Genomic DNA, 13,728 nt, shown 5'->3' on the forward strand with positions numbered 1-13,728 from the left:
CACCGGTACAATGGGTTGAATGAGCTCCTGGTTGAATGAGCTCCTGCATTATTATCCTGTATCGGGCTATGAGGTCCACTTATTCTCGCAGTTGCCCTGTCGGTCGCGCGTTGCGCCCTGGGAGTTGTAGGCAGAGAGCCGCCCGCACGGGTCCGCGGAGACTACACCTCCCAGCACGCATGGCGCGCGCCAGTGTGGTGAGGGGGTGACGCGGTCAGGCGTTCACGTGATGCGCCGTGAGCCAACCAGGGGGCCGGGATGGCCGATCAGCAGAGGGTGAGGCGAGAGGCAGGCGACAGGCCGGGTCCGCCTCACAGAGCGGCCAGAGCCGGCTAAGGGAGCGGGAGAGAGCGGCACCGAGCCGGCTGACGCAGCAGGAGAGCGGCACCGAGCCGGACGGGGCAGCAGGTGAGGCAGGCCGGAGCTGCAAGCAGCAGATCCCGCCGCTTGCGGTGCGCGGCCTGGGTGAGGCCGGAGCCCGGGGCTGCCATGGCTACAGAGCCTGGGCCGCAGAGCCGGGAGGCGGCCGCCGGGGCTGAGGGGAAAGCAGGTCCCGCCTGCCTGCAAATCCCTGCAGCGTCTGGCTTTGCTGCGGGATCTCTGATCATTGCGAGCAGCACATTTAAAATGATGGAGGTGGAGAGAACACATTTTCTCTCAGTTGTTCATGTTGAGCCTGAAGCAGATTCAATAAAAACTTTCAAAAGGGAATTGGATAAAGGCTGTGGAAAGGAGGGTTGCAGGGCGAGGGGCACCGAGCAGGCACCGTGAACCCTGTGTGCTGCTGGATTGGAGCTGCCTTCACCCTTTTCACTGTCATTTCTGTACTTTATCACTTGTACAAAGTTATCTTCAGTTGATAAAATAATCTAGTCGTATCCTCAAGATAGTGTTTATCAAATATTTTATGGCAGAACTTCAATTTTTCATTTATAGTTTGGGTACAGGGCTTCCGTGATTATTGAATCCACTTGGAAGCTATATTTGTTTCTATTGTAAATGTTCAGTTATATATAACTTACAGTAAAAATAATTTCTCACCTTGTATGCGAGTGCTGCATGATGTTAGCTCAGTGGAGCCATGCTCATGCCTGTCAGGTTTTGGGTACTAGCCCCACTTTGAGGCTGGCACTCCAGTGAATAGATGGTGATGTCTAGCACGAGGGGACATAGCTTTAAATTGAAAATTGAGGGGAGATAGATATAGGACAAATGTCAGAGGTAGGTTCTTTACTCAGAGAGTAGTAAGGGTGTGGAATGCCCTGCCTGCAACAGTAGTGGACTCGCCAACACTAAGGGCATTCAAATGGTCATTGGATAGACATATGGATGACAAGGGAATAGTGTAGATGGGCTTTAGAGTGGTTTCACAGGTTGGCGCAACATCGAGGGCCGAAGGGCCTGTACTGCGCTGTTATGTTCTATGAATGTTGCAGTGTCCAAGATACTGAATTTTGGGTGGCATGGCAGCACAGTGGTTAGCACTGTCACTTCACAGCCCCAAGGTCCCAGTTTCGATTCCTGGTTCGGTCACTGTCTGTGCGGAGTCTGCACGTTCTCCACGTGTCTGCATGTATTTCCTCCGAGTGCTCCGGTTTCCTCCCACAGTCCAAAGATGTGCAGGTTAGGTGGATTGTTCAAAAAGGTTAGGTGGGGTTATGGAGATAGGGTGGAGGTGTGGGCTTGGATGGGGTGCTCTGTCCAATGGCTGGTGCAGACTCAATAGGCCGAATGGCTGCCTTCTGCACTGTAAATTCTATGATATGTAAAAGCTCCTGCAGCACTTCCTCCCCAATATTTTGGCCAATGTTTATCTCAACCAAATTGCGAAAATAGATTAGCTATTATCGCGTTGCTGTTTGAGGGAGCCTGCAAGTTGCTTGCTGTTTCCTACATTATGAAAAATGGTTGCACTTCTAAAATAAGGTGCTTTGGAATCTGCTTGTGTAATAGTTAAGAAATGTTAAGGGAACAATTTTTTTTCATTCTAGCTGAACCTGTTTACCAAAAAGAGTGTATAGTGAAATATCTGGTTAGTTGTGGGTACCAGGAACCTTGTGCAGATGAGGTTGAGCAAAGCTATGTTACATGGGGATATGTTAGGCGGTATCACTTGTTTGAAATTAGGAGCATATGCTATATATACAAATGGGTAAAACTGAATTTTCTTAGTTTACTGTGGATTGCCATTAGCTGATTACTATCAAGATTGATGTCTGATTTTAAGGTGTCGATGTCCCACAAATTGCTGTGCACTTTCATCACTGCCTATGAGTTGTAGTGGATGCACTGAGTTTTATTCACTCATCCATTTTGACAGTTGATACAGACCAGTTTATGGCTGTCTTGTGTACACCGCTGTTCTGAGACATCTTCCAGAGTTTCCAAGTAAATTATGATTAACTTTTATTCGAGGGAAAATAATTTTTGCATTTTGGCAGGCTGCAACATTTGTTCTTGTAGAAATGAACTTTGCATACAATTATACTTCCATAGAATTATATCAGCCAGTACTCTGGAATCGATAATGGGTTACAGTGTATTTATGTCCAGGGCAGTTTATGGAACTGCTGGGAAATGGATATCTGATAACTGAGTCCGCAACAGATTGTTTCCTAGTTCCCTCAGCAAACCTGAATGAGGTGCTGGATACTTGTAAATGTAAAAACTGGAGCTGTGTCTGAGAAGTGGAAAATCACCAGGCAATCTGCGCTGCATATTTGTTTTCAATCGTTTTCTGCCTCAAGGTGCTTGCTTTGTTTGTTGCTTCTGCAAGCATTCAGTATTTCATGAAGTTGAAGTCAGAATGCTAGTGCAGCTGCTTTGCAATCCTCTTGGAATGAAATGTGCCTCAATTTGTTTCTATTTTTAGGTATAAGCCATCAAACCAGCACCACTTTATCTAATACTGGAACTATACACGAGTAAAAATATATTATTGACTTTGTAGTGGTCACCTCTTTTATAGACCATGGTTGGTTCATGTGAATATTGTGATATAAAGGGACTATATATAATGGGCATACAAATATCCTGCTACTACTTTTAGGTCTTCCCTTTGATGCTTATCCCCCTGAAGAATTGACAGCAAAAAACAGTTCAAATGGTTCTGGTGACTTTAAAATCAAATTCCTTTATTATAATGTAGTTTCCTCCCTCACTTGTAACCAGGAAATGCTACATAAATGCCGTGGCTATATGGTGCAGGTCAGAGGTTCAGGTTTTTTGGTGACTTGCCTCCAGATTTCACAAAGCCTTTCCACCACCTATAAGACCCGAGTCAGGAGTGTGATTGAATGTACCCCGTTTGTCTGGATGGGTGCAGCTCCAACATCTCTGGGGAACGTCAAACTCCAGTTCATCAACCAGTTTAAACACTCGCTCCTTTTGCCACCAGCATGCTGTGACTCCAGTGTGTACCGTCTGCAAGTGACCTCCAAGTCACACATTGCTCCATCTTGGACATATCTCATCATTTATCATTGGTGGATTGAAATTGCTGAAACTCCTTATCTAAAACATTTTCACCTCATTAGCTGCTGCAGCTCAAGGTGACCCAGATCCACCTTTTTCCAGTGGCAACTAGGGATTGAAAAGAATGCCAGTCTTGCCAGTGATACTCGCCACCTAAAGGATGATTGGAAAATGGACCACTGCATGTCCCCTTAATTTTCCTCCTTGAAATTATTTTTCTTTGCTTTACAACCTCTTGTCTTCCCTGTACTCTGCAGAAATGTATTGAGATCCTTCACTCCTGCGTTGTGCTCTGTGTGGCAGCTACTCTGAGAATTCTCATGGAGATAGAATTTCCAGTTCAGGAGCCCTTGAACTTGCCTTGATGCCTATGCCTTGGGTCTATGCATGTCGTCTTCTCCTGTAGACTTTACTAGAATTCCAGACCAACCCAATCTGTACTAGGTGTTTTCTGTTTGAGAATTTGGCAGCTTAGAGGATTGTTCTGCAAATGGTTGCCAGCAGTTTTATATTTATAGTTACTGTTCCACACCTAAGAGAATCGTCAGAATAGCATTTTAAAAAAAAGTTTGATTTGTATAACTTCTTTCTGTAATATAAATGCTGTCAGATTTTAGACTGCAAAGCTAGACACATTGTTAGCCATGTGTGTATCCTTGTTTTAAATTAAATTGCTTATTGCATAAACTACCCCTGCCTCCTGCAGTTTGTGTTTCTGGGATTGACTGAGGTGTGTCAATTTACCATGTGTCAATTTGGACTGAAATGGTACAGTTGTGCATAATACCTAAATTAAGCTAGAGAATGTTATCGGGTAGCCCGGTAGCACAGTGGTTAGTACGGTTGCTTCACAGCGCCAGGGGCCGTTCGTCGCAGGGGGAGGGTGAAAAAGGAGGAACAAATGTACAGATTGTATAGTTGATTGCTGGGAAGTATGTTTTCCAGGGTGTTTGTGTTGCATGCACGTCTTTGGACTGTGGGAGGAAAACGGAGCACCCGGAGGAAACCCACCCAGACATGGGGAGAACGTGCAGACTCCGCACAGACAGTGACCTAGCAGGGAATCGAACCTGGGGCCCTGGCGCTGTGAAGCCACAGTGCTAATCACTTGTGCTACCGTGCTGCCCCAGGTGTTCGGAGCAAGTGTCCCTTTGAGCCTGCTCACTATTTGATAAGATCACTGCTGATCTGGTTGTGGTCTCAACTTCACTTTCCTTTCTGCTCCTCATAACCCTCGACTCTCTTATCTATCCAACTAGGCCTTGAATAAATTCAATGACTCAGCCTCCACTACTATCTGGGCAAGACAATTCCACAGACTGACGACCCTCTGAGAGAAGAAAATTCTCATCATCTGTATTAAAAGAAATGAAAATTAAAATTGCTTATTGTCACAAGTAGGCTTCAATGAAGTTACTGTGAAAAGCCCCTACTCACCACATTCCGCCGACTGTTCAGGGAGGCTGTTGTGGGAATTTAACCGTGCTGCTGGCCTGCCTTGGTCTGCTTTCAAAGCCAGTGATTTAGCCCTGTGCTAAAAAGAGAGAATGTTTACTCTTAAAATGCGTACCCGAGATCAAGTCTCTCCACAGCAGGAAACCTCCTCCCTGGTATCCACCCTGTTCAGTCACCTCAGAATCTTGTGTTCCAATAAGATTACCCCTCAATTATTTTAAACTCCAATAGGTATAGACCCGGCATGTTCAATCTTTCTTTGTTTTCTTTATAAATTTAGAGTACCCAATTATTTTTTTCCCCAATTACTGGGCAATTTAACATGGCCAATCCACCTAGCCTGTACATTTCTTTGGGTTGTGGGTGTGAGACCCACTCAAAAAAGGTGGAAAATGTACAAACCCCCAATGGATAGTGACCCGGGGCCGGGATCAAAGCCGGGTCCTTGGCGCTGTGAGGCAGCAGTGCTAGCCACTGTGCCACCCTCCGTCTTTCTTTGTAAGATAAGCCAGGAATGAATTGCATGAATGTTCTCTGAACTGCTAACACATTTGTATTCCTTTTCAAATAAGGAGACCAAGCTCAAAACATTAACTCTTTCTCTACAGATGCTGCCAGATCTGGCTCTCCAGCATTTTCTGTGAACTATTTGATCTTGTGAATCCTTTATACAAAACGTTAACCAATTTTCTAGGTTTTAGGCTGACTCAGTTCTGCCTCATTCCTCTCAGCAGTATTTGTTTTCCTTTTATCAACAAGTATTTAAAAAAAACTGTTGCTGTTGGAAGTGATATTGTGAACGATTGTGGTTTCTGTAACTTGACTGATAATTTGAACAAACCAGAACAATTTAGTAGTAACCACTTGGAAGAGAGGAGTGTGTATCTCCTTATCTTTCAAGGTTAAACAGCTATGACTGCCTGCTCCCAGCTCTATAATATTGATACTACAAGGTCAGATGCGCAATGAAGCGCAACATTTATCTGTTTCTCTTTGGGGCAAAGATAGCTATTGTAATGCATAGATTTTGCCTCTGGACTCAGTTGTGTGCTACACACAAATGCTATGAAAATATATTTTATATAATTGTATCTTCTGGAAATATCTTAATGCTTCACATAGTGAATTTCTTTGAAGTGACTACTTTGGGGGTTTATTTTGGCTGTCCCAACATATTTTAAAAGGTCAAAATCTTCCGATCAGGTTTGGAACCCCCATTTCTGACCATGACCAGTGCTAACCACTGTGCCACCCTGCTGCCCGACTGGTGAAGAGAATTCTACGTAGCAATTACCGACAAGAAATAAAATTCTCCTTATCTCAGTCTTAAATGGGAGACCCCTAACTTTTAACTGTGTCCCCTACTTCTAGACTCCCTCACGACAGGAAACACCCTCTCAACATCCAACCTTGCCAAGTCCCCTCTGAATTTCAGATATTTCTTGAACACAAGCATTCCTTCCACAAGTCTAACCCAATTTTATATCAGTAGATAGGATGGTAAGTCCTTTATGCTGGGTGTTTTCTAGGTTCAAATAAGCTGAATGATGGTGGTGGGTGGGTTCTGTGGATTATTCACATTGGGGGGATGCAAGGATTCTACGAGATGGTCAAGCTAGAATTCTGAGCCAGAGCTCTGGCCCCACTCACCCTGGACTGTCTACATTTGGGTTTGAGCCATGCACCTTTTGGACACTGAGGGACTATGTTGCCAGCTCAATTTCGTTTGCTACACACTGAGATCATTGAGCTCAGGAATGTTGAGTGAGATAAGTACTGCGGAGGGGGAGGAAGGGTGGTGTGCACTGCTGCCTCACGGTGACGAGTGCCCGGGATCGATCCCGGCTTGGGTCACAGTCCATGTGGAATTTGCACATTCTCCCCGTGTCTGCGTGGGTTTCCTCTGGGTGCTCCGGTTTCCTCCCACGAGTCCCGATTGTTAGGTGAATTGGACATTCTGAATTCTCCCTCTGTGTACTCGAACAGGTGCCGGAATGTGGCAACTAGGGGATTTTCACAGTAACTTCATTACAGTGTTAATGAAAGCCTGCTTGTGACAATAATAAAGATTATTATTAAAATTGAAAAAAATAATTGGGTACTCTAAATTTATTTTAAAAAAGTACTGGGGGCTACATGTTTGTTTCCTGTGGTGAGAACAATCAGAGGAGATAAATTAAGAATATTGCACAATAATGAACTGTTTATATTCATCAACATTAGTATGTTGCATCTTGGACCAATAGCACTGTTCAATTCTCAGATCAAAGCATCTAAATGTGAGTCATACTGTGGCAATTGGGTAGCCCTGCACTTGAAAGCTGCACCCCTGGTTTACCCTTTAAATACATTTAGCAGCTTGAACCTTTTTAATATTTAGATACCCCCTAATTGGGCACTCTTTTTAAATACTGTTGGACTTGACACTGCAATTCAGTCAAAGGTACTTTGCAGAAAAATTAAAATTGAAGTCATCTGGTCTCAATATTTAATCATCCAATGTTTAAATTGTTGATCAAAACGCATTCTGGTGAAACACTTAAAATGGAATTCACATGATTCAGTTCATGGACATATTGAGTGCTTAATGTACAGCATTCACTATAATGCCACTACCACAGATTTGGTCTCAAGTCAAACAAACCCCCACCTGCATTCATCACTAATGAATCATGAAGATATTCTTGCAAAGACAATCTCTGTGAATTTTGTTTCAAGGGCATGAGAATGAGAGTAGTAAGATCACAGATAATCTATAGCTGATCTGAATATATTCTATTGATTCAACATAGTTCATACTGTCCCAACTAGTGTTCACCCATGAGTTACAGCATTTTGTAAAGAGCAAACTTTGTTTGGACTGATGCACTGCACAGGATTTGAAGTCCATGTTCAATTTTACAAATCTCATGCTAATTTGTTTAAGATTGATCTTTTGATATTTTGTTTTTTTTTACAGTAACCAACTGAACAGTCATGTCTGCTAAAGCAATATCCGAGCAGACTGGTAAAGAATTCCTTTACAAATTCATCTGCACAAAGCCTCCAATCCAGAACAAGTTCAAATATGCTAGACTGCGGCCTGAAACCGACTGGGACCTTCTAGTCCAAGAGCACCCTTGGTTGCAGACTGAGGTGAATGCGTAGGACATGTTCATAGTGATGTTCTAAAATGCAGTGGTTTTACTAATGTAAATGTCACAGCGTGTGAGAGAGAGACCGCTTCAGTGATCAGATATCTTGTAAATAGACCATAATTTCACAACTCCATGTATATTTTAGAATTTATTTACAGAAGGAAATTTGGATCTCAAAAATTCAAATCAATAATTGTAATGCTGTGCTAATGGAGGACTTGGAGCACCTGTGATTGAGACAGCAGGAGCGTTTAATTTAGGACGTGTTCTTTGTTTTAATGTTTCAAGTCAAAAGGATAGCAAATCCTTTCCTGCCACCTCCAGTTTTAAAAAAATCATGGCACTTTCCCAGGTGATAGAAAGTGTTGGGATTGACACCTGGGCTTTCTTTTTTTAAAATAAATTAAGAGTACCCAATTCATTTATTCAAATTAAGGGTCAATTTAGCGTGGCCAATCCACCTAGTCTGCACATTTTTGGGTTGAGGGGGCGAAACGCCAACACGGAGAATGTGCAAACTCCACACGGACAGTGACCCAGAGCTGGGATCGAACCTGGGACCTTGGTGCCGTGAGTCAGCAGTGATAACCACTGTGCCACCGTGCTGCCTGACACCTGGGCTTTCCAGGGACATTTATTCTACTAGAGCTAGGATGGACTTGAGTACAGTTCTTTGAGGTGAAAAATCAATACCAAATATACTATGCCATCTAGTTCCCATGCATTCTGCACTGTAAATTCTATGATTCTTTTAAAGACACTATATTAAAGGTGATGAAGCTGTTGGTACAGATGGGGGTTCAAGTGTTATGTTTAATGAGTCTATTCCTAAACATTAAAGTTAGTGGATTACTGTCCCAACAGCAGCAAGTGGCAGCCAGTAAAAGTTGGACTGACTAACTTTTAACTTGGCACGTAACTTGTTTTATTTAATCCAAGGTTGGTTATTTGCAGAAACAGTTTTTGGAGCATTTTCATTAATTGGGTTTTTGTTTAAAATTCCTTTTGTGGAATCTTCTGAATAAAGCGGAAGATGTTTGCAACTTTTCCTCACACTTGAATGAATAATTTTAACAATGCTGATGTAGTGGGAAATGAGCATTTTGGTACTCGTCGCATTCATGATTTTCCTTGCTATTTACCCTTTTCTGGAAAGATAAAGACCTGTTGGGGTACATTACCACTGGTGCCACAAGTCACTTCCTTATCGTGCCTAAATGGCCATTCCAGATAAGTTATATGCAGCCCTTGAATATCTCACTGGTGTAGTTGTGAAATTGAATTCAACAAATCTGCTCGTTTGTAAACTAGGAAAATATAAAAAAAGGTTAAATCTGACTGCTCCGCATGCCCTTCGGGAAGGGGTGCTGCCATCCCTATGGGTTTGACCTACACTTGATTCTAATTAACACTGTTTAACTCTTAATGCCTGCCTGAAGTGGCTGTGCAAAACACTGGCCTTCTTGGGAGTATGTAGGAATAGGGAATAAAGGAAGCTTTGTTAGCATTCCCCTTACCCAGAGGAAATACAAAAGTTACTGGAATTTCAAAAAGAGCAGGATCCTTGACTGACTCATTTCTTCCCAAGCACAAGGTGGTTAAGGCCAAGAGAGTTCAGCTAATTCCGTGTAGGATAGGGAAGCAAGTTTGGGATATCCTGGTTTTGTACCTCCCTTTCATGATGGCTTGCATGTTGTCTGTTCAGTAATGCTACTCATGGGGCTGAGCGGATCTTTTGAACACCGTATCTGTCTTGAGCAAGTTGTACTTGTGAAAGGAATATCTGTCGAGGTACTACATACCAGGAAGATAGCAGAAATTGTGGGAAAACTGTAAACCTGGCAGAAGTATTGGCAATTGTTCTGTGAGCAGGAAATCTATTGGTTAGAGTTTATCAAAGTATTTTAATTTTGAAGGATTATTAAGTAGTACTTGTGAGACATTTGAGGTTCCTTGATCTTTGAATTTAGATTAGTCTATAATTTTTTGAATAGCAAAAATTGGATCAAAATAAAATCCTGTAGTAACTGCCTGCTTCTAGTTGTCATTAGTAAATTGGGAGAGAAGAAATGGAGATATCTTTTACCATCACCCCTAATAAGAAATGGCAATGGAGAAGTAAAATAAGATTGTATTAGATTTGTTTAATCTTCCATTTCTGCCCAATTTAACATCCATGAACGTCCATGGGGACTTGTACCTGGATTTAATGTGGGCTTAAACATTAGTTTCAATTGATTAAGAATAGATAATTTTTTTTGTAGTGAGCTGTCTCTTCCAGGTTCCAGATGTTGAGTACGTTTGTTGAACACGAGGAGATGCGTCAGGGTGCTCTCGGGCCACGTTAACCCTCTAACGCACATTTTTTTATCTCTCCCATTCACCACCACTCCCTTCTGCGACTGCAAGATGGAGGATAGAAAATCAGTGGGTGTAGGTTTGCATATACTATCATCCTATCATATGAGAGTACCTTTAAGAAATGGATGGTTAAGCAATGTACCTTTAAGAAATGGAGCTGATCATATTACTGAAGTGATGTCAGAGGGTGGGGGGAGCTGAGCTCACTTCTGCTTTTGGTTTCAGTTTGAGGAGAAAGCTGGGAGTGCCTGTGTTTTGCTGAGAGCTGCAGGAAGAAAACACAGATGGTCTGTTGATGCCTGCAAATCCAAAGACTATAAATATATTGAATGTAACCTCGTGTCTATTTTTGAAGGTTTGAAGTCTTTTGGATGTTTAAAGCAACAGTTTGAAAGATTATTTAGTGTTGTAGTCTTTTGGGGTTACCTTTGAAGTAATGGGTGTTAAAATATTCAATGTTTGTTTAAAAACAGTTAACTTGCGTTCATAGAATAAACTTTGTTTTGTCTTAAAAACCCGCTTGTCCATAATTGCTGTATCACACCTGGAGAGTACGCTGTGTGCTTCCCACACCACAATCTATTAAAAGTTATGGGTCGGTTGAACTCCATGAAACACTTTGGGGTTCTGTAAACCCAGACCCATAACACTCTTTAAACTCCAGCTTGTATATGAGTGTTCTGATGGAGCTAACCAGGGTGTTATTGCACTCTAAAAATACATCACTCAATTGATCATAAGACCATAAGACAGAATTAGAATTAGGCCACTTGGCCCATCGAGTCTGCTCCACCATTCGATCGTGGCTGATATTTTTCTCATCCCCGTTCTTCTGCCTTCTCCCCGATACTGTTCAGAAACCTATCGATTTCTGTCTTAAAGACACTCAGTGATTTGGCATCCACAGCCTTCTGATGCAAAGAGTTCCATAGATTTACCACCCTCTGGCTGAAGAAATTCCTCCTCATGTCTGTTTTAAAGGATCGGTCCTTTAGTCAGATTGTGTCCTCTGCTTCTAGTTTTTAGTTCACTCCCTGTTTTACTCAAATTAAAGATACAGCAGTGACTTATGAAAGTATCATGTGCTGGCAAGCTAGACATTTGGAAATCAGTTTCAGACTAATTAAATGCGTTCTCTTTAAAATCTGGACAGCCAGTAGCGTCATTTTACATAAATCTTTTGATAAAATTGACTTTCACAATTAAGTGGCTCCTGAGTCTGACTAGTTTGGCAGAAACATATTGCATGCTGTACTCTGAAAGCATAATTCAATTTATATTGGCACTTCTGAAGCAGAGACCTTCTCAAGGTTAAGTTTGTTTCTACGTCAGTTTCCACAAGTTGGAATCTAAAGGACGTGGGCTGTAATCCAAATAACCGAAAGCAGGATTGCCTAGATTCTGAAACAAAAAAAAAATCAATTTTTGTCACGGCAGCAAGATGGCCGTGGAAGGCCCGTTGTGACTTGCAATGGATGTAGCTTTTGTGTTTTGAATTGTAAGTTGGTGCTACCATATGATTTAGTTACAATGCACTTGAATCAAAATTTCATGAAGTTCAATTTTTAACATCGGAATCTTTCACAGCTTCCTTCATTTAAAAAAAAAAAAATGGTACCCAATAATTTTTTTTTTTCCAATGAAGGGGCAATTTAGCGTGGCCAATTCAGCTACCCTGCACATATTTTTGGATAGTGTGGGGGGGTTAGGGGGCATGGGATACAGGGAAATTTGGCTGTCTGGATACAGAATTAGCTGGCCGAAAGAAGACAGCAAGTGGTAGTGGATGGAAAGTATTCCGCTTGGAAGTCGGTGACCAGAGATGTCCCGCAGGGATCTGTTTTGGGACCTCTGCTCTTTATGGTTTTTATAAATTATTTGGATGAGGAAGTGAAAGGGTGGGTTAGTAAGTCTGCCAATGACACAAAGGTTGGTGGAGTTGTAGATAGTGTTGAGGGCTGTTGCAGGTTACAACAGGACATTGACACGATGCAGAGCTCGGCTGAAAAGTGGCAGATGAAGTTCAACCTTGATAAATGTGAAGTGATTCATTTTGGAAGGTTGAATTTGAATGTTGAATACAGGGTTAAAGGCAGGATTCTTGGAAGTGTGGAGGAACAGAGGGATCTTGGGGTCCGCGTACATAGATCCCTCAAAGTTGCCACCCAGGTTGATGGGGTTGTTAAGAAGGCGTATGGTGTGTTAACTTTCATTAACGGGGATTGAGTTTAAGAGCCACAAGGCTTTGCTGCAGCTTTATAAAACTCTAGTTAGACCACACTTGGAATATTGTGTCCAGTTCTGGTCGCCTCATTATAGGAAGGATGTGGATGCTTTGGAGAGGGTACAGAGGAGATTTACAAGGCTGCTGCCTGGACTGGAGGGCATGCCTTATGAAGAAAGGTTGAGGGAGCTAGGGCTTTTCTCACTGGAGCGAAGAAGGAAGAGAGGTGACTTGATAGAGGTGTACAAGGTGATGAGAGGCATGGATAGAGTGGATAGCCAGAGACTTTTCCCCAGGGTGGAAATGGCTGTCACGAGGGGACATCATTTTAAGGTGATTGGAGGAAGATATAGGGAAGATGTCAGAGGTAGGTTCTTTACACAGAGTGGTGGGTGCATGGAATGCACTGCCAGCAGAGGTGGTGGAGTCAGTCATTAGGGACATTTAAGCGACTCTTGGACAGGCACATGGACAACAGTAAATTGAAAGGCTGTAGGTTAGGTTGATCTTAGATTCGGATAAATGGTCGGCACAACATTGTGGGCCGAAGGACCTGTACTGTGCTGTACTGATTTATGTTCTATGTTCTAACTATCATGTAGGATCCGTGACAACCAAATTGTGAATGGTGAACTCTCAAACAAAAACTAAATAATAGCCAGATAAACTGATTTAGTTATTTGAAGGATAAGTACACAGGAGCTAGCTTCCCTGGTCTTCAGATTTGAGAGTAATTCCCTGCTATCATCTGAGAGCTGTGAGGATAGGAAAAATTCTGTATAAATGCAAGTTTCTCTTTCAAGAGAAGCTATTGAATGGTTGAAGAGCCCTTTTCATTAAAATCAGAAGGGGCTTCCTCTGTTCTTTTGGACGTGATATACAAGTGCTACGTTAGAAATGTTATTTTAATTGCTGTAATCTTTCCTATTTTCTCTCTTTAGCGTCTGGTGGTGAAGCCAGACCAACTGATTAAACGTCGGGGGAAACTGGGCTTGGTTGGGGTTAACCTGGATTTAAATGGGGTGAAGGAATGGTTAAAACCACGACTGGGACTGGAAACAACGGTGAGTGCTGTAA

At 42.5% G+C, this 13,728-nt stretch overlaps 1 protein-coding gene across 3 annotated transcripts in view; it reads left to right on the top strand.

Annotated features, from left to right (window-relative positions):
• Positions 1–230: 230 nt before the first annotated feature.
• The window catches only part of LOC140398669 (ATP-citrate synthase), an 85,032-nt gene continuing 71,534 nt past the window's right edge, over positions 231–13,728 (top strand). For all 3 annotated transcript variants that reach the window (XM_072487640.1, XM_072487641.1, XM_072487642.1), the window contains exons 1-3: positions 231–408; positions 7,889–8,064; positions 13,593–13,715. In XM_072487640.1, the coding sequence (XP_072343741.1) occupies positions 7,906–8,064; positions 13,593–13,715 (282 nt within the window). In that variant the 5' untranslated portion in view covers positions 231–408; positions 7,889–7,905. The remainder of the gene's footprint in view (positions 409–7,888; positions 8,065–13,592; positions 13,716–13,728) is intronic.

Source organism: Scyliorhinus torazame, chromosome 21 (assembly GCF_047496885.1).
Source record: "Scyliorhinus torazame isolate Kashiwa2021f chromosome 21, sScyTor2.1, whole genome shotgun sequence".
NCBI lineage: Eukaryota > Metazoa > Chordata > Chondrichthyes > Carcharhiniformes > Scyliorhinidae > Scyliorhinus > Scyliorhinus torazame.